Source organism: Panthera tigris, chromosome C1 (genome assembly GCF_018350195.1).
Source record: "Panthera tigris isolate Pti1 chromosome C1, P.tigris_Pti1_mat1.1, whole genome shotgun sequence".
Classification (NCBI taxonomy): Eukaryota; Metazoa; Chordata; class Mammalia; order Carnivora; family Felidae; genus Panthera; species Panthera tigris.
Window position 1 is genome coordinate 35,265,794 of NC_056667.1, and position 22,043 is coordinate 35,287,836.

The following is a 22,043-nucleotide window of genomic DNA, read 5'->3' on the forward strand; positions in this document are numbered from 1 at the left end:
CACAGCCAAGGATGGGGTTTCCATACTAAAAACTGAGGGATGAAATCAATACATGTTGAACAAATGGATACCCTCCAACCCAACCCTAACCCTCAACCCTAACCCTCTTTCCCCCCCTGGTTCTAAGAAGACTATGACAGGCTTATAACCCAGAAACAAGAGACTGGAGGATTCAAATTAGCCCAAGGACAGAAAACATAGCAGATAACTGAAAAAACCCAGCCAGATCATCCTCAGTTAAACTGACTAACAAGGCCACACACACACATACATACATGCACACACATACGTGCGTGCACACACATGCAAAGAACTTCCTTTTAGTTTTTAACTGTTACTCTTAAATAGAAATGGACAGCTAAGAAATGTTAGGTATATGAGGAAAGCATCTGACATAAAGGACAGAGAACACAAGTAAACAGAAAGAAGAAAAACTTGGGAGGAAATACAAAAAAGGCAGAGAAGAAAGAAAACTTAAATAAAAAAAACCTGCAATTGTTATCAGCAAAATGAGAAGATACTGCATCTATGAAAAAAGTGCAGGATGCAACAACAAAAATGGGCTCTTGGAAATTAAACCTATGGTGACAAAAAATACATTAAAAATTAGTAAGATGTTTGAAAGATAAAACGGAGGAAACCACCTGGAAGATAAAAGACAAAAACAAAAACAAAAACACACCAAAACAATGAGAGAAAAAAATAAAACTAGAGAATCAATCTCCATTTAGTATATTTAGTCATAAGAAATAACCTAGCAATTTTACTATTTTTTGAGACATCCCTTCTGGAACTCTCTATTTTCTTATCCCTAATCTAGACTGTTTGTCTTCTAAGCCTGTTGCATAGTAACCTAGAAGCTAATATCCAAATAACAGAAGTAGTTCCAGACAAAAAGAGAAAAAAAAGGGTGAGGAAATGAAAAAAATTTTTTTTCAAGAAAACATCTTAAACTAAAAGATGCAAGTTTCCCAGTTGAGAAGGTTTAGTGAGGATTAAGCAGATTAGATTTTTTATTTTTTAAATTTTATTTATTTATTTTTAAGTAGGCTTCATGCCCAGCGCAGAGCGCAACATAGGGTTTGAACTCACGACCCTGAGGTCAAGACCTGAGCTGAGATCAAGAGTCGGGAGCTTAACCGACTGAGGCCCCCAGGTGTCCCCAGATTAGATTTTTTTTAAGTTTATTTATTTATATTTTTAGTAATCTCTACACCCAACGTGAGGCTCAAACACACAACACTGAGACTAAGAGTCGCATGCTCTACTGACTGAGCCAGCCAGGCACCCAAGGAAATCAGATTTTTTAAAAATTTAGGGGGCGCCTGGGTGGCTCAGTCATTTGGGTATCTGATTCTTGATTCTAGCTCAGGTCATGATCTCATGGTCGTGAGATGGAGCCCTGCATCGGGCTCCGTGCTGAGTATGGAGCCTGCTTGGAATTCTCTCTCTCTCCCTCTGTCTCTCTCTTTCTTTCAAATTAAAAAAAAAATTTAGAAGAAGACCAACAGAAAAAACAAAACTTTCCTGAACGAGAATGGCCTGGTACTTCACAACAGCAAGTGGAAGCTAGAGGACAATGGAGATAGGTCTTCAAAATTCTAAGGGAAAAAGATAAGATTTCCAACCTAGAATTATGCACCCAATCAAAGTATCAATCAAAAGTGAGGGTAAAATCCAGATACTCAGCAATACAAAATTTATCAACTATGAAAAATTCATCTCCCACCCTATCTGAGGAAGCTACTGGAAAATGTACTCTACCAAAACAAGAAAGTAAATCCATAGAGAAGAAGGTGTTGGATCCAGAAAACAGGGGGTTCAACATAGGGGAAAGGAAAAGGAAAGTCCTAGAATGATAGTAAAGAGCAGTATCTACATGATTATCCTGCAGCAGGTTTGGAGAGCACACAATCTAAACCAGGAATAGGAAAATAAATGGTTCCAGAAGAAATGTCTCTAACAAGATAATAACATTGATAGATTATTTGATGTGACCAAATATACTGTATGAAGATTTTAAATTACTGGTAAATAATTGGGGGGTAAATTAATGATAACAACAGAAAAATCTGCAACCTAATAGTCAAACAACAAACAAACAAAAATAATTTTTAATTCCTGAAGGGGAAAAAAAAGTTGTTTAAGAAAGTAAATGTAGTGGGGCGCCTGGGTGGCTTGGTCGGTTAAGCGTCCGACTTCGGCTCAGGTCATGATCTCACGGTCCGTGAGTTCCAGCCCCGCGTCGGGCTCTGTGCTGACAGCTCAGAGCCTGGAGCCTGTTTCAGATTCTGTGTCTCCCTCTCTCTCTGCCCCTCCCCTGTTCATGCTTTGTCTCTCTCTGTCTCAAAAATAAAAATAACGTTAAAAAAAAAAGTAATGTAGTATTAGTATACTACATGACTGTGCTACAGATATGTATTTAGTCATAATAATGCAAACATTTAATGTTGATCTAACCTCAAATTATAATGTCACTATTTTGCTCTCATTCTAGGACTTTCCTTTTCCTTTCTCCTGTGTTGAACCCCCTGTTTTCTGGATCCAACACCTTCCTCTCTATGGATTTACTTTCTTGTTTTGGTAGAGTACATTTTCCAGTAGCTTCCTCAGATAGGGTGGGAGATGAATTTTCCATAGTTGATATATTTTGCATTGCTGAATGTCTGGATTTTACCCTCACTTTTGATTGATACTTTGATTGGGTGTGTAATTCTAGGTTGGAAATCTTATTTTCTTCCCTTAGAATTTTGAAGACCTATCTCCATGTGCATATCTGGCATGTGCATAGGTATGTATATATTGGGGGCTATAGAGTCATTGAGAATGAGATCTCTCATGAAAACCCCTGTTCCTTCTGCCATGGGAGAACACAGTGAAAAGATGACTACCTATAAGCCTGAAGTAGGCCCTCACTTGACACCAAATCTACCAGTCATTTGATCTTGGACTTCCTAGCCTCTAGAACTATAAGAAATAAATTTCTGTTGTTTGTAAGTCACTTAGTCTTTGGTATTCTGTTGTGGCACCCTAAACAGACTAAGGCATAGTCTAGCCCCATAAGAAGTGGGGTCCCACCATAACAAATACCTAAAAGTGTGAAAGCAATTTTGGAACTGGGTAAAGGGTAGAGGCTGAAAGAATTGAGTTGCATGCTAGAAAAAGCCTATGCTGCTGTGAACAGACCTTTAAAGATGATTCTGGTGAGGTCCCAGAAAGAAAAGAGGAGACCTGTAGAGAAAGTCTGAACCTCCTTAATAGTCCTGAACAGAGTGTTGGTAGAAAAATGGAGGGTTAAGGCCATTCTGATGAGATCTCAGATGGAAATGAGGAACATGTCAGTGGAAATCAGAGGAAAGGCAATCCTTGTCATACAGTGGCAAAGAACTTGGCTAAATTGTGTTCATGTCCTAGTGTTTTGTGGAATGTAGAACTTGTGAGTGATGAAATTAGCTGAGGAAAGAGTAGCCTGGTTCCTCTTGACTGCTTACAGTAAAATGTGAGAAGAAAGATACGATTTAAGGATGGGATTGTTAATCAAAAAAGAAGCAGAACTTAAAGATCTGCAACACTGTCAGCCTGTCCATATTGAAAAGAGTAAGAGGGGTGCCTGGGTGGCTCAGGGTAAGCATTCAACTCTTGACGTCGGCTCAGGTCATGATCTCATAGTTCTTGAGATTGAGCTCTGCTTGGGATTCTATCACTCCCTCTTATGGTAACAGCCCAAATGTCCATCCATTGACTAATGAATGGATAAAGATGTAGTGTGCATATATGTATGTATGTGTGTACACACACACACACACACACACACACACACACACACTGGAATATTACTCGGAAATCAAAAAGAATGAAATCTTGCGATTTGCAACAATGTGGATGGAACTAGAGTGTATTATGCTAAGCAAAATAAGTCAGAGGAAGACAAATATCATATGATTTCACTCATATATGGAATTTAAGATACATAACAGATGAACACAGGGGAAGGGAAGGAAAAATAAGATAAAAACAGAGAGAGAGGAAACCATAAGCAACTCTTAAACACAGAAAACAAACTGAAGATTGCTGGAGGGGAGGTGGGTGGGGGGATGGGCTACATGGGGTGAGGGGAGGTGGGGGGTGGTGGGTATTAAGGATGGCACTTGCTGGGATAAGCACTGGGTGTTATTATTTTTTTATTTATTAAAAATTTTAAAAATGTTTATTTATTTTTGAAAGAGAGGGAGCACGAGTGGGAGAAGGGGCAGACAGAGAGGGAGACACAGAATCCAAAGCAGGCTCTAGGCTCTGAGCAGTCAGCACAGAGCCCAGTGTGGAGCTTGAACCCACGTACTGTGAGATCATGACCTGAGCTGAAGTCGGATGTTTAATTGACTGAGCCAACCAGGCACCCTGAGCACTGGGTATTATATGAAAGTGATGAACTACTGGGTTCTACTTCTGAAACCAATACTACACTCTATGTTAACTAATGTGAATTAAAAAAACAAACAACTATGAGGAGATATCACCTCACACCTGTTAGAATGGCTAAAATTAAAAACAAGAAACAACAGATGTTGGCGAGCATGCAGAGAAAGGGGAACCCTCTTGCACTGTTGGTGGGAATGCAAACTGGTGCAGCCACTGTGGAAAACAGTATGGACGTTCCTCAGAAAGTTACAAATAGAACTACTCTATGATCCAGCAATCGCACTATTAGATATTTACCCAAAGAATACAAGAATACTAATTCAAAAGCATACATGCACTCCAATGTTTACAGCATCAACAATAGTCAAATTATGGAAACAGCCTAAGTGTCAAAGATGTGGTAATATATACACATGGAATATTACTTAGCACAAAAAAGAATGAAATCTTGTCATTTTCAATGACATGGATAAAGCTAGAGAATATAATCCTTAGTGAAATAAGTCAGAGAAAGACAAATACCATATGATTTCACTCAGATGCAGAATTTAGTAACAGAACAAACAAACAAAAGGGAAAAAAGAGAGAGGCAAACCAAGAAACAGACTCTTCTTTTTTAAAGTTTATTTATTTATTTTGAGAGAGAGAGAGTGTGCACACAGGAGGGGCAGAGAGAATCTCAACCAGGCTCTGCACTGTTAACACGGAGTCCGATGTGGGGTTCAAACCCACAAACCAGGAGATCATGACCTGACCCGAAACCAAGAGTTGGATGCGTAACCAACAGAGCCACCCAGGTGCTCCCAAGAAACAGACTCTTTTCTTTTTTTTAATTTTTTTTAACGTTTATTTATTTATTTTTTTGACAGAGAAACAGAGAGTGAGTGGGGGAGGGGAAGAGAGAGAAACAGAGAGTGAGCGGGGGAGAGGAAGAGAGAAAGAGGGAGACACAGAATCTGAAGCAGGCTCCAGGCTCTGAGCTGTCAGCACAGAGCCTGACATGGGGCTCGAACCCACAAGCTGGGAGACCATGACCTGAGCAGAAGTCAGAAGCCCAAATGACTGAGTCACCCAGGTGCCCCCCAAGAAACAGACTCTTAGCTATAGAGAACAAAATGTTGGTTACCAGAATCGTTGGTTGGGGGGATGAGTTACATAGGTAATGGGGATTAAGGAATATATTGTGATGAGCACTGGGTGCTGTATGGAAGTGCTGAATCATTACACTGTACACCTGAAACTAATACACTGTATGTTAACTAACTAGAATTCAAATAAAAACTTAAAAATAAGAAATACTGCTTTGAAGGGAAGAAGAGAAATGGGGTAATAATTGGAAGGGGATGAAAACATCAAAGGCACTTTTTTTGAGACTGAAGATATCAGAGCATTTTTGTATGCTGATGGGATGAGTCTAGTAGAGAGGGAGAAATTAATAATGACAGAGGGGTGCCTGAGTGGCTCAGGTGGTTAGGTGTCTGACTCTTGATTTCAGCTCAGGTCATGATACGGTTTGTGGATTTGAGCCCCAAGTCAGGCTTTGCACTGACAGTGTGGAGCCTGTTTGAGATTTTCTCTCTCTCCCTCTTTCTCTACTCCTCCCCTACTTGCATGCATGTTCTCTCTCTTACTCTCAAAATAAGTTAATTAAAAGAAACCTTTAAAAAAATGCCAGAGAGGGGCGCCTGGGTAACTCAGTTGGTTAAGTGTCCAACTTCAGCTCAGGTCATGATCTCATGGCTTGTGAGTTCAAGACTCGTGTCGGACTCTGTGCTGACAGCTCAGAGCCTGGAGCCTGCTTCGGATTCTGTGTCTCCGTCTCTCTCTGCCCTTCCCCCCCTCAGACTCTGTCTTTCTTTCTCAAAAATAAATAAACATTAAAAAAAATAAAAAACAAATAATGCCACAGGGAGGAGATAATTGCAGGAGCAGAATTCTTGAGAAAAGGAGATGGCATAGGACCCAGAACAAATATGTAAGACTTGCCCTTTTATGGGAGCAAAGATATTTCATAGATTTTTAAAAAAACTTTTTAATCTTGCGGTTCGAACTCATGAACCTCAAACTCAAGATCATGACCTGAGCCGAAGTCAGACGCTTAGCCAACTGAGACATCCAGGCGCCCCGAGATATTTCATAGATTTTAACAGAATATAAAGTAAAGTATATATGTACAGATATGGGGAGATGAGAAAACTTCATGTCTGACTGTTTCTATTTTCTCTGGTTCAGGGACTGAAAGTAGTGAGTCCATTCCTTTAAATTACTACAAACCCTACTTAGGTCTTCCCAGGTGAGCAGGCTGTGTGAACACTAAGGAACCCTCAGAGTAGTTAGGGGAGGCATGAATGCACCACACTCTGGTGTCTGACCCGATAAGGTTTTCCTTAGTGCAGTGGTTCTCAAATTGTGATCTCTGGAACAGCAGCAACAGCATTCTTTTTTCTTTTTATTAAAAAAAATTTTTTTAATATAACTTATTGTCAAATTGGCTTACATACAACACCCAGTGCTCACCCCAACAAGTGCTCTCCTCAATTCCCATCACCCACTTTCCCCTCTCCCCAACACCCCATCAACCCTTAGTTTGTTCTCTGTATTTAAGAGTCTCTCCTGGTTTGCCTCCCTCCCTCTTTATTTTTTAAAATTTAAATCCAAGTTATTTAACATATAGTGTAATAATGATTTCAGGAATGTAATTTATTGACTCATCACTTACATATAACACCCAGTGCTCATCCCAACAAGTATCCTCCTTAATGCCCCTTGCCCATTTAGCCCATCCTTCCACCCAACACCCTACCAGCAACCCTCAGTTGTAGCAACAGCATTCTTTAAAAAAAATTTGTTAGAAATTCAAATTATCAGGCCCTATTCCAAACTACGGAATCAAAAACTGAGGACAGGGCCCAGAAACCTTTTTAAATAAGTACTCTTGGTGATTTTGAGAAGTTTGAGAATCACTGTCTTTGCAGGATGCTGAGAGTTTCTTGGAAGATTGTTATAGCAATTTCTTAGGTATAAAGCTGTCAGAAGCAAGAGCTTTTCATAATGAACCTAAGTATATGACAAGTGCTTTAAAAACACTGGAGACCAGCTGTGTTTACTTCTTCTCACCTACCTTTGTCTCAAAGGCAAAGCCCAAGTCCACAACACAATCCCATGAGTATGCCAGAAATTAATCTATGAGATTCAGGCCTCAGATAAAACCAACTCACTGAAGAAGGCTGAGTTTAAATTAAAAAAACATGCACTTTGGAGAAAAAAGTAAATAACAAGATAGAATTGAGGGAGATGTTGCAGAAGGATGTTTGATTTGGAATCAAACAGATTGCGGTTCCATAGGTAGAACTATCACTTACTGGTATGTGACCTTGAATAAAATACTTAACTTTTCTGAGTTCAGTTTTCCCATCTAAAAACATGAAGATGCCAAAATCTTACCTTGGAAGGGAGTCCATGACTGCAATCCTTTCTGAGTAAAGAGTCTAGAAGTAGTCCCAAGTTGCCATGCATTGTATCACGTGACCTTGGTCACAACAGGTTGGACCAGTAGCTTTGGAATAATAATGCAATATTTCTACACCTCAGAAAGTGTAACTATGTCCTGGCAGAGACAGTCTCCTATAATTTTATTCTGTATGGAGAAGTAACCAGAATGGTCTCTGTTTCTTTGCAATAAACACACGATTACCTTATAGGGTTGTTATGAGAATTACATGAAAAAAATGTGAGTATAATCTTCAACAGATAATGGCATATAACACTCAATAATGTAGCTATTCATTGGTAATGAGTGCCTCAAAGCCGTTAATGCCACAGCCGTTAATGCCACAGATGAAAAAGCCTCAGTACCCAAAACCAAAAACTCATACTTACCAGCCCCAAAGTAACTAAGTATAGTTACAGAGTCATTAAGCCTCATACTCTGAGGCTTTTAGCCCTGAGGATATGAAATGTATGTTTTAGGGGCTTCAGCCCAGAAGAGCACACTAAACTCCTAACCTGCAGTTTTCTCTTGTATTATTTTGTATGAGTGCCCAAGTTTGTTGTTGCTTTCTGGCATGGAGGAAGTATGGAGGAGTTGTATCAGAACTTGCAGAGTATGCTACACAGAGAGCTTTTCCAGTATAACTAAAAAGTGGGGCCATGCTTGGATTCAGGGTATGGAAGATTCTGAAAATAGGGAGAGTTGTGAGTATTAGCACTGCAAAACTGGCCTTGGAGCAGCGGACTCATACAGAGAAATGATGACCAAAGAAGATGGCCTTGAATAGAAAAATCTAGAACAGAGAGGTCATTCAGGAGGCCACAGGTCTAATTTAATCTAAACATTTCCAAGGCCCTCAACCAGACCAGTGGTGATGGGAAATAAAAGGTGTGAATGGACACTGAATTGCAGTTTGAAGGTCAAGGCATCAAATGAAGTTGGTGACTGAATGTTGGGAATGAAAGAAGAATGAGTGCTTGACATTAAGTTTGGTAGAGTGAGGAATGGTGGTGCCAATGCCAGAGTCAGGGGACCCTTTTTTGGTAGAAGGCCTGAGTTCATCTTTGGATTTCTCAAGCTTGAGGTAATCAGGGGATTTTTCAGTGGAAATGGTCACAAGCAGTGCTAATATGGGACTGGAACTCAGATAAGTGGAAAGAAGATAAGGCTGAGATCAACATAGAGGTAAGCTCTGAAGATATGACATTAAAAAAAAAAAGTTCTCAAGGGAGTATAGTGGAAGAAGAATAGAAGTCCAAGGCCCAAGTCTTAGAAACTGCCCTATGTCTAGAGGTCCATCTAGTAGTGATAAAGAAGAGAAAACTCAGGAAAAGCAAGAAAAGTGAGGTTGATAAGTATTTGGAGAGCCAGGCTAGTGCCATGCAGTAGAAGCCAAGGGAAGAGGTTTTCCCTCAGCAAAGACTTCTATGTGGTAACATCTGGAACAGATGTCAATAGCAAAGCACAATGCTGTGGAAGCAACACAAGTGAGTTCAGAATACTCTGGATAGCCTGTGTAAAGCCTGTATCTTCCACAGCTAGGCTAAAGTTCATTTAGCAAGACCTATGTAATGACTGATGGCAAGTGTTCACTAACACTGTTGCCAGGGGGAAAACTGGTAGGACAGACATAGTACTTCTCTGAGATAGGGGAACTTACCTAGCTCATCCCAGAGCTGCCTGCACTTATCTGTCATGCTTGTTCCTTGCTGCCTCCAGAGTGTGAGTCGTGGGTCAGCCATAAACTGCTCAGTTATCAGCGTCAGCATCCTGGCTCCATTGGAATCTCTCATCCGCAGCATCTCTCGAACCTGACACATAAGGAGGGGCCAGGGGTTGGTGACTGCACATCATGAAAAAGCAGGAGAAGGAAGGGGAGGAGAAGATGAAGTATCTAAGCACAACATATCCAAAGAGCCAAAAAGAAGCCTTCTTGTTCTAGAAGCAAGTTCTCTGCATATATCAAGAAAGCCTGCTGTACACAATGAGATACCACTTCATATCCACTAGGATGGCTAGAATCAAAAAATCAGATAACAACAAGTATTGGTGATAATATAGAGAAATCAGATCCCTGACACACCATTGGTGGGAATGTAAAATGGTGCAGCCACTTTAGAAATCAGTCTAGCAGTTCCTCAAATGATTAACGTAGAGTTATATGACCTATCAATTTCAATCCTAGAGAGAAATGAAAACACATGTCCACAAAGAAACTTGTATAAGAATGTTTATAAAAGTATTTGTAATAGCCAAAAGATGGAAATAATACAAATATCCACTAACAGAGAATGCATAAACCAAAGTGGCATATCCATACATTAGGATATTATTCAACTAAAAAAGGAATTAAGTACACAGATACATGTTACAACATGGATGACCCTTGAAAATACTCTGCTAGGTGAAAGAAGCCAAGCACAAAAGACTACATACTATATGATTCCTTCCCTATGAAAGTCCAGAATAGGGAAATATATAGAGACAGAAAGTAGATTAGTGGTTGTTTAGAGCTGGGAGAGGAGAAATGGAGGATAGGGAAGTGACAGGTAAAGGGTATGGGATTTCTTTCTAGGGTGATGAAAAAGTTCTAAAGTTGACTGTGGTGATGGCTGCACATATCTGCGAATATATTAAAAACCACTGAATTGCACACTTTAAGTGGGTGACTTTTACAGTATGTGAATTATCTTTTACTGAAGGTGTTAAAAAAAAAAAAAGAAAGACCGCCGTGAGAGCCCCCAGTTCCAAAAGACTAAATCTCTTCAAGGCCTCATCCAGCAGCCTTGGGTTCAAGGCAGAGGGATGATGGCTTCCTTACTAAAACCCACAGCAATGCTAACTTATTTAGAGTGGAGCAGAAGGAAGAGGACTACCAGGGTGAGTTTGTAGGGGTCTCTGGATGCCACCTGCTCGGGATCAGGTCTGCTCTGTTCAGCATCTCCCAATAGTTTTCAAGCTTTCAGGACAGATAGGTCTAGTGAGCTAGCTAAAATGCATGAAGCCAGAAGTGTGGTGAGGCCCGTTTAATTAAAGTAAACAAACAAACAAAACAAAACAAAACAAAACAAAAAACCCAATACCTTTCATATCTTACCTTAGCAAACATTGAATTGAGTTGCTTTCCAGAGCCATAGTAACCACCCTGGGAGAGAAAGAGTTTCACTTGTTCTTTCACCTGTTCTTCATCCAAATGCCAACAGTTCTCATCATCAATGCTGGCCCCAGCTGTGGGGTCAGGGGCACCTGTGAGGAATGGGAATGGTGACATGAATCCCCTGAATTCATATGCTACACATTTGGCAGAAGGGGTACTCTTTGAGGATATTAAAAAACAGACGGCTTACTCTGCCTTATTCTGGGCTTTGTCAACTGTGTGGTCCTATAAATAAATGTAAGAGGGCTAAGGCTAGTTTCACACTCACTTATGTTCCAGTTGTATTCCCTTACAAGGTCTACAAATACCATTCTAGGGGGAGAAATCCCAGAAGGAAATGCACAAACATGAAAAAAATGATATATTTTTTTCCTAGGAAGGTGACATTTCTTTCTTCTTCTTTTTGCCTTCCTATGAAGTTCAAAATAAGCCTTAAAGTATAGATATTATTGTAAAATAAAAAATACTTCCTTAGAAAATAAAAAAAAATTGTTTTTAAAGTTCACTATAAAATTTAGCTTTTTTTAAATTTTTTTTTTAACGTTTATTTATTTTTGAGACAGAGAGAGACAGAGCATGAATGGGGGAGGGTCACCGAGAGAGGGAGACACAGAATCCGAAACAGGCTCCAGGCTCTGAGCTGTCAGCTCAGAGCCTGACGCGGGGCTCGAACCCACGGACCGTGAGATCATGACCTGAGCTGAAGTTGGACACTTAACCAACCGAGCCACCCAGGCGCCCCTAAAATTTAGCTTCTTAAGCAGAGTCAACACTTACGAATTTCTAGAAACTTGCCCCTTAAAGCACAGGCAGAGGTGCACATAAGGTGATATGTTTTATAAATTTATACTCAAAATATCTTTCATATCTGGTTCTCACTACAACACATTAAAACAGTTTTAGTTATTTACACATTCTTCTCCCCTAGTGCCCTGCTAGCCACTTGCTCACAGTTGAATCCCAAGTTGAATCCACAGCTGAATTGCCTATACCACAGTACTGGTAATGCGGTAGGCACCTAGGAAATATTTGTGGAATGAAAACGGAATCTTCTCTCACTTTCTCAAAGCCAGAGTCTTACGTTAAGTTTTTAGCAACCTGCCTCCAAGTTACAAAAGACTATTAATCAAATGCTCTATAGGTGTGGTCATGTAATAGAATATAAATTCACGTCATGTTTGGGGCACCTGGGTGGCTCAGTCTGATTCTTGATCTTGGCTCGGGTCATGATCTCGTGGTTCCTGAGATCAAGCCTTGTGCAGGGCTCTGTGCTGACAGCGTGGAGTCTGTTTGGGATTCTCTGTCTCTCTCACTCTGCCTCTCTCTCTCTCTCTCTCAAAATAAATAAATAAAACATTAAATAAATTCATGTCATGTTTAATTAGTCTACCTTTCCTCTTGTCTTCCTAGTTCAAAGTCCTGCTCAAATGAAATCCAGGTCTACACAGAAAAGTTGCTTTTCAGCTAAGCTTTTTTAGAGCATCTTATTCTCCATGAAATCAGGAGGGTTCACACATTCATTTATTCTACAAGTACTAATTAACACATATGATTGTCCAGTTTATGGTATCTACTATATGCTTTCTTCAAATGTATTATACTGAACACAGTTCTGACTATATCACTTGCCCACTCAGAAGTCTTCAGTGATGCACCATTTTTATTAAATTAAGTCCAAATGCTTTAGATTGGCATTCAAGGATCTCTCTGCTCAGGCCTTGTCTTTCATTTCTAGCCTTGTCTACCCTATATTTATGTCATGGTTCAGCTAGAAACTTAGCGTTCCCAGAAGTCAACCACATTTCCTTATGACGTTACTTCTGCTTTTTCTTTTACTTCTCTCCCACTCCTGTACCCCATTCTTTAGCCAAAAAAGTGAAACTTCTCATTGTCAATATTGCCTCAGTCAGGGCTACAATGAGCAGTGGAAACCATAAAGTAAGTATAGAGAAAGGCCAACACTGCTTAGCTCATTTGGCAAGAGAAGCTCTTTTTTATCCCCTAACTGAATTAACCATACAACCCACTGCTCCCTCCCTGTCAAAAGTATGTCCATCTTATGCTCACATGGATATAAAAGGAGTAATACTCTTCTTAGCACTTTATTATTGCTTTTCCTAAAGACTTGTGGCATTTTGCTGTACATCAGAATTGTGCATTTCTCATATATTCCCAAATAAATTGAAATTTTTTAAGAGTAGGTGTTCATTTTTTGTACCTTATAGTTCCTGGCTCATTATAGCACTGAGTTAATATTTATAGAATAAACAAATGCATGTCTCATTGGCCATCTAGATTTAAGCTCCAGGTGGGTAAATAATATATCCTACACTTCTTTTGTATCCCTAAAGTGGCAAAGCAAAACAAACATACTCCTTATCCTTAAATACTTGTTAATAAGAGCCATTTTTTTAGTGCTTCCTACATGCCAAAGTCTAAGCACTTTTTGTACATATCCTCACTAGAACATACTCTCCTTGAGGGCATAAACTGTTTTGTTTGTGGGCATATTTGCAACATGTAGAACAGTACCTGGCACACAGTAGGTGCTCAGTGCTTATCTGGTGAGTAAATTCCAATGAACCCTCATAACAAGTCTAGAAGGTAGTATTATTATCCTAATTTTAAAATGAAAAAACTAAAGCTTATACAGGTAAGTAATGTAACAGATGGGAAGTATATTAGCTAGGATTTGTATTTGGTTTCTCTTCAAAGGCTGTTGTTCACTATGACACTGAACTTTGGCCTCCAGCCTCATCTAGAGGCTGTGACCCACTAGCTGGTTTCAGGACCTTGAATGGAAAGCTGGATGGTGTGTCTAAAGATAGTCAAATCTTTCTTGGCCTATTTCACTATACAGAATATAGGACTAGTCAGAATAATGCATTTTCCCCATAGTGAGGATAAAAGAGTTCTCACCAATACACTAATTCTCAAATGTTAATACACAGAATAATCACCTGGGTTTGTGTTCAAAATGCAGATTATAGAGTCTCACCTCCAATGATTCTAGTTTTCAGTAGCTCTATACAGACAGAACTGAGATTAAATGAGATACACTTTGTATAAACCAAAGACTGGGCATCTGAGTACCTTGTTGCCAAGAACAGGGATGAGGGAAGAACAGAAACAGTGCTCCAAAAAACAAGCATAGATGGTTTGAATACCAATTCTGACCCTTGGGTGGTTCAATTAGGATATGAAAAAGTAGGAGCAGAACCTAGTCTCCCAAAGGAGATGGTCTAAACTGGTTGGAAGTGTGGAGTGACATCCCCTCTAAAAATTCAAAGAGGTATAGAGAAAACTGGGGAATCTTCTGGGCCCAGGTGGTAGTAATGGCAGCAGCAGTTCTGGAAGAAATAAGGCAAAGCTTATAAATACGTAGTGTACAGAGACGCTTCTGGGAAGATGGTGGCGTAGGAGGACGCTGGACTCACCGCATCCTGCTGATCACTTAGATTCCACCCACACCTGCCTAAATAACCCAGAAAACCACCAGAACACTAGCAGAATGGATTCTCCAGAGCCAAGCATAGATGAGAGGCCCATGGAAGAGGGTAGGAAGGGCGGAGAGGCGGTGCGCGCTACATGGATTGGCGGGAGGGAGGGGGGCGGGGGGAGGGGCAGCCCACTGGCAAAGCAGAGCCCCCAAGTCTGGCTTACAAAAGCGGAGGGGCCAGACGGAGGGTGTTCTGATAGAAAGCGGGACTTAACATCTGGAAGGTTATAAGTTAACAGCTCTGCTCGGAGAGCGGGAGGGCCGGAGGACAACGGGAGGGAGAGTTGTTGAGCCCCAGACGACAGAGCGCAGCTTGGCGGGGAACAAAGGCGCTTGCCAGCGGCATCTCCCTTGCCCACCCCCCAGCCAAAATCCCAAAGGGAACCAGTTCCTGTCAGGGAACTTGCTTGCACCGCGCAAATACCCAACGCTGTGCTTCTGCGGATCCATCTCTCTGGCAGGTCTGACTCCCTACCGGTGCTGCAGGGCCCCTCCCGAAGCAGATCTCCGAAGGAAAAGCGAACTGAGCCAGACCCTCCCGCCCCTGTGCACCTTGCCGATCCACCCCAGCTAATACGCCAGGTCCCCAGCACCACAAGCCTGGCAGTGTGCAAGCAGCCCAGACAGGCCACGCCACCCCACAGTGAATCCCGCCCCTAGGAGAGGGGAAGAGAAGGTACACACCAGTCTGACTGTGGCCCCAGCAGTGGGCTGGGGGCAGACATCAGGTCTGACTGTGGCCCTGCCCACCAACGCAAGTTATTCAAGACAGCACAGGGGAAGTGCCCTAGAGTTCCACACCACTCCAGGGACCATACAAAATGACAGAACAGAAGAATTCCCCTGAAAAAAACCTCCAGGAAATAACAACAGTTAACGAACTGATCGAAAAAGATTTAAACAATATAACAGAAAGTGAATTTAGAATAATATTCATAAAATTAATCGCTGGGCTTGAAAGCAGCATACAGGACAGCAGAGAATCTATTGCTACAGAGATCAAGGGACTAAGGAACAGCCAGGAGGAGCTAAAAAATGCTATAAAATAGCTGCAAAATAAAATGGAGACAACCACAGCTCGGACTGAAGAGGCAGAGAAGAGAATAGGTGAACTGGAAGATAAAATTATGGAAAAAGAAGAAGCTGAAAAGAAGAGAGATAAAAAAAATCCAGGAGTATGAGGGGAAAATTAGAGAACTAAGTGATGCACTAAAGAGAAATAATCTACGCATAATTGGTATTCCAGAGGAGGAAGAAGAGGGAAAGGTGCTGAAGGTGTACTTGAAGAAATAATAGCTGAGAACTTCCCTGATCTGGGGAAGGAAAAAGGCACTGAAATCCAAGAGGCACAGAGAACTCCCTTCAGACGTAACTTGAATCGATCTTCTGCACGACATATCATAGTGAAACTGGCAAAATACAAGGATAAAGAGAAAATTCTGAAAGCAGCTAGGGATAAACGTGCTCTAACATATAAAGGGAGACCGATAAGACTCGTGACGGATCTCTCTACCGAAACTTGGCAGGCCAGAAAGGAATGGCAGGAAATCTTCAATGTGATGAACAGAAAAAAATATGCAGCCGAGAATTCTCTATCCAGCAAATCTGTCATTTAGAATAGAAGGAGAGATAAAGGTCTTCCCAAACAAACAAAAACTGAAGAATTCATCACCACTAAACCAGCCCTACAGGAGATCCTAAGGGGGATCCTGTGAGACAAAGTACCAGAGACATTGCTACAAGCATGAAACCTACAGACATCACAATGACTCTAAACTCATATCTTTCTATAATAGCACTGAATGTAAATGGACTAAATGCACCAACCAAAAGACATAGGGTATCAGAATGGATAAAAAAACAAGACCCATCTATTTGCTGTCTACAAGAGACTCATTTTAGACCTGAGGACACTTTCAGATTGAAAGTGAGGGGATGGAGAACTATTTACCATGCTACTGGAAGTCAAAAGAAAGCTGGAGTAGCCATACTTATCTCAGACAAACCAGACTTTAAATTAAAGGCTGTAACAAGAGATGAAGAAGGGCATTATATAATAATTACAGGGTCTATCCATCAAGAAGAACTAACAATTATAAATGTCTATGCGCCTAATACGGGAGCCCCCAAATATATAAAACAATTACTCACAAACATAAGCAACCTTATTGACAAGAATGTGGTAATTGCAGGGGACTTTAACAGCCCACTCACAACAATGGATAGATCATCTAGATACATGGTCAATAAAGAAACAAGGGCCCTGAATGATACATTGGATTAGATGGACTTGACAGATATATTTAGAACTCTCCACCCCAAAGCAACAGAATATACTTTCTTCTCGAGTGCACATGGAACATTCTCCAAGATAGATCACATACTGGGTCACAAAACAGCCCTTCATAACTATACAAGAATTCAGATCATACCATGCATACTTTCAGACCACAATGCTATGAAGCTTGAAATTAACCACAGGAAAAAGTCTGGAAAACCTCCAAAAGCAAGGAGGTTAAAGAACACCCTACTAAAGAATGAGTGGGTCAACCAGGTAATTAGAGAAGAAATTAAAAAATATATGGAAACAAATGAAAATACAAGAATCCAAATGCTTTGGGATGCAGCAAAGGCAGTCCTGAGAGGAAAATACATCGCAATCCAGGCCTATCTCAAGAAACAAGAAAAATCCCAAATACAAAATCTAACAGCACACCTAAATGAAATAGAAGCAGAACAGCAAAGACACCCCAAACCCAGCAGAAGAAGAGAAATAGTAAAGATCAGAGCAGAAATAAACAATATAGAATCTAAAAAAACTGTAGAGCAGATCAATGAAACCAAGAGTTGGTTTTTTGGAAAAAAATAAACAAAATTGATAAACCTCTAACCAGGCTTCTCAAAAAGAAAAGGGAGATGACCCAAATAGATAAAATCATGAATGAAAATGGAATCATTACAACCAATTCCTCAGAAATACAAGCAATTATCAGGGAATACTATGAAAAATTATATGCCAACAAACTGGACAACCTGGAAGAAATGGACAAATTCCTAAACACCCACACACTTCTCAAACTCAAATAGGAAGAAATAGAAAACTTGAACAGACCCATAACCAGCGAAGAAATTGAATCAGTTATCAAAAATCTCCCAACAAATAAGAGTCCAGGACCAGATGGCTTCCCAGGGGAATTCTACCAGATGTTTAAAGCAGAGATAATACCTATCCTTCTCAAGCTGTTCCAAAAAATAGAAAGGGAAGGAAAACTTCCAGACTCATTCTATGAAGCCAGCATTACTTTGATTCCTAAACCAGACAGAGACCCAGTAAAAAAAGAGAACTACAGGCCAATATCCCTGATGAATATCGATGCAAAAATTCTCAATAAGATACTAGCAAATCGAATTCAACAGGTTATAAAAAGAATTATTCACCATGATCAAGTGGGATTCATTCCTGGGATGCAGGGCTGGTTCAACATTTGCAAATCATTCAACATGGTACATCACATTAATAAAAGAAAAGATAAGAACCATATGATCCTGTCAATAGATGCAGAAAAAGCATTTGACAAAATTCAGAATCCTTTCTTAATAAAAACCCTCAAGAAAGTCGGGATAGAAGGAACATACTTAAACATCATAAAAGCCATTTATGAAAAGCCCATAGCTAACATCATCCTCAATGGGGGAAAACTGAGAGCTTTTTCCCTGAGATCAGGAACACGACAGGGATGTCCACTCTCACTGCTGTTGTTTCACATAGTGTTGGAAGTGCTAGCATCAGCAATCAGACAACAAAAGGAAATCACAGCCATCAAAATTGGCAACGATGCAGTCAAGCTTTCACTTTTTGCAGATGACATGATATTATACATGGAAAATCTGATAGACTCCACCAAAAGTCTGCTAGAACTGATACATGAATTCAGCAAAGTTACAGGATACAAAATCAATGTACAGAAATCAGTTGCATTCTTACACACTAATAATGAAGCAACAGAAAGACAAATAAAGAAACTGATCCCATTCACAATTGCACCAAGAAGCATAAAATACCTAGGGATAAATCTAACCAAAGATGTGCAAGATCTGTATGCTGAAAACTATAGAAAGCTTATGAAGGAAATTGAAGAAGATATAAAGAAATGGAAAAACATTCCGTGCTCATGGGTTGGAAGAATAAATATTGTTAAAATGTCAATACTCCCCAAAGCTATCTACACATTCAATGCAATCCCAATCAAAATTGTACCAGCATTCTTCTCAGAGCTAGAACAAGCAATCCTAAAATTCATATGGAACCACAAAAGACCCCGAATAGCCAAAGTAATTTTGAAGAAGACCATAGCAGGAGGCATCACAATCCCAGACTTTAGCCTCTCCTACAAAGCTGTAATCATCAAGACAGCATGGTATTGGCACAAAAACAGACACATAGACCAATGGAATAGAATAGAAACCCCAGAACTAGACCCACAAAAGTATGGCCAACTAATCTTTGACAAAGCAGGAAAGAATATCCAATGGAAAAAAGACAGTCTCTATAACAAATGGTGCTGGGAGAACTGGACAGCAACAGGCAGAAGGATGAAACTAGACCACTTTCTCACACCATTCACAAAAATTAACTCAAAATGGATAACGGATCTGAATGTGAGACAGGAAACCATCAAAACCCTAGAAGAGAAAGCAGGAAAAGACCTCTCTGACCTCAGCCGTAGCAATTTCTTACTTGACACATCCCCAAAGGCAAGGGAATTAAAAGCAAAAATGAACTATTGGGACTTCATGAAAATAAAAAGCTTCTGCACAGCAAAGGAAACAACCAACAAAACTAAAAGGCAACCAACGGAATGGGAAAAGACATTTGCAAATGACATATCGGACAAAGGGCTAGTATCCGAAATCTATAAAGAGCTCACCAACCTCCACACCCGAAAAACAAATAACCCAGTGAAGAAATGGGCAGAAAACATGAATAGACACTTCTCTAAAGAAGACATCCGGATGGCCAATAGGCACATGAAAAGATGCTCAACGTCGCTCCTTATCAGGGAAATACAAATCAAAACCACACTCAGATATCACCTCACGCCAGTCAGAGTGGCCAAAATGAACAAATGAGGAGACTATAGATGCTGGAGAGGATGTGGAGAAACAGGAACCCTCTTGCACTGTTGGTGGGAATGCAAACTGTTGCAGCCACTCTGGAAAACAGTGTGGAGGTTCCTCAAAAAATTAAAAATAGACCTACCCTATGACGCAGCAATAGCACTGCTAGGAATTTACCCAAGGGATACAGGAGTATTGATGCATAGGTCCACTTGTACCCCATTGTTTATAGCAGCATTCTCAACAATAGCCAAATTGTGGAAAAAGCCTAAATGTCCATAACTGATGAATGGATAAAGAAATTGTAGTTTATATACACAATGGGGTACTACGTGCCAGTGAGAAAGAATGAAATATGGCTCTTTGTAGCAATGTGGATGGAACTGGAGAGTGTTATGCTAAGTGAAGTAAGCCATACAGAGAAAGACAGATACCATATGTTTTGACTCTTATGTGGATCCTGAGAAACTTAACAGAAACCCATGGGGGAGGGGAAGGAAAAAAAAAAAGAGGTTAGAGTGGGAGAGAGAGCCAAAGCATAAGAGACTTAAAAACTGAGAACAAACTGAGGGTTGATGGTAGGTGGGAGGGAGGGAAGGGTGGGTGATGGGTATTTGGGAGGGCACCTTTTGGGATGAGCACTGGGTGTTGTATGGAAACCAATTTGACAATAAATTTCGTATATTGAAAAAAAAAGAAAACATGAAAAAAACCTGAGAACAAACAGGGTTGATGGGGGGTGGGAGGGAGGGGAGGGTGATGGGCATTGAAGAGGGCATCTTTTGGGATGAGCACTGGGTGTTGTATGGAAACTAATTTGACAATAAATTTCATATATTAAAAATAAATAAATACATAAATATTTTTAAAATTTTAATAAGGAAAACAAGTACATTGGAAATTATAAAAATAATATAAAGGTAAGGTATTATCATTCTTGTAATAAGATAATAATGTATTAAACTTGCAAACCCAGATATTAAAATATTCTACTGTCAAAAAAATAAAATAAAATAAAATAAAATAAAATAAAATAAAATAACCCCTTAAAAAAATACGTAGTGTACAGACTATAGAGAACTGCTGGGATAGGACTAGGATAACGCAAACCCTTGAGAGTTACTATCAGTAAAATTTCAACTAGAACTTCAGAAGGGTTTGTTTATTTGATAGGAAATAAAGGAAGGTAAACTATGTAAATGTTTGCTGATCTACAAGGAACCCAGGAGATGAGAAGCAGAGCTGCCAAAATGGGTGGCTGCAGCAAAAAAGGGAGTGAGTCAATATTTGAGGCATCTAGGTAAAACTACTACAAGGAGTTGGTGTGACTGTTGAAGGAATAAAAGTCATCTGGGAAAGCATGAATCGGCAAAAGGCCCTAAGGAGGATTTTCCAAGACATTTTCATTTACTCAATCAATATTAAATGAGAGCCTACTATGTGCCAGGATCTGTGCCAAACACTGGATATATGGTGATAAACAAAGTAGATATATAGTGCCTATGCCTGTGGATTTGATAGACTGGTTGGGGAAAGGGACATTAAACAAATAATTACACATGTACATATTTGTGTGAGAAGAAAGACAGGTTAAAGAAGTTTTCCCTGAGAAAGTGACATTTAAGTGAACACCTGAGGAAATGAATTAGGAGTTGCCTAACAAAGAGTGGAGGAAATACTGTATTTTTTGCTCAAAAAAGCATAAAGTCATAAATTATTGTGATAATCATGTACATTTATACTAAGGGAGAGAGGATAGGAAGAGTATTCCAAGAAGAGGGAAAATCACATGAAAATCCAAGCAAAAGCCAGACCAGGCAAGGTTTTGTAGGCCATATGAAATGTAGACTTTATCCATGACAAAATCTATAGTTATAGAAAAGTTACTTTGTGTGGAGAATGGAATAGAAGGGAACAATAGTGAATATGGAAAGATAAGTTTGAATACTATGGTAGCAATCAAGATGGGAGATTATAGGAGTTTTGACTTAGGGTTATGGCAATATCAATAGAGAGAAGTGGAAAAGGATGAAATATACTTTGGAGGTAAAATTAACAGGTCTTGCAATGGAATGCACAAGGATTATAAGTAAAAAGTATTAGAGATGACTAGAAGATTTCTATCATAATCCACTGGCTAGATGGTGGTGCTATTTGGTATCTGAGTAAGTTTGGGGAGGAAGATAAACTCACGTTTGGATATGTTGATTTGGGGATGTCTCCATTGTATGGAGACATGTATAGTCAGTTGGATATAGGAGAAGTGATCTGTGAGCCATAGTACATAGATGACATTTAAAGTCAAGGATGTAGCTGAGATTGCCTATAGAGATCATGTAGAATAAGAATAGGAGAAAACT

The 22,043-nt window shown here is 39.9% G+C and overlaps 1 protein-coding gene across 1 annotated transcript in view; it reads right to left on the minus strand.

Moving 5' to 3' along the window:
• ZSWIM5 (zinc finger SWIM-type containing 5) overlaps positions 1-22,043 on the minus strand; it is a 73,229-nt gene that overhangs the window by 41,074 nt on the left and 10,112 nt on the right. The window contains exons 3-4 of the mRNA XM_007077431.3: positions 11,007-11,155; positions 9,570-9,720 (exon numbers count right to left, since the gene is read on the minus strand). Of these exons, the coding sequence (XP_007077493.2) occupies positions 9,570-9,720; positions 11,007-11,155 (300 nt within the window). The remainder of the gene's footprint in view (positions 1-9,569; positions 9,721-11,006; positions 11,156-22,043) is intronic.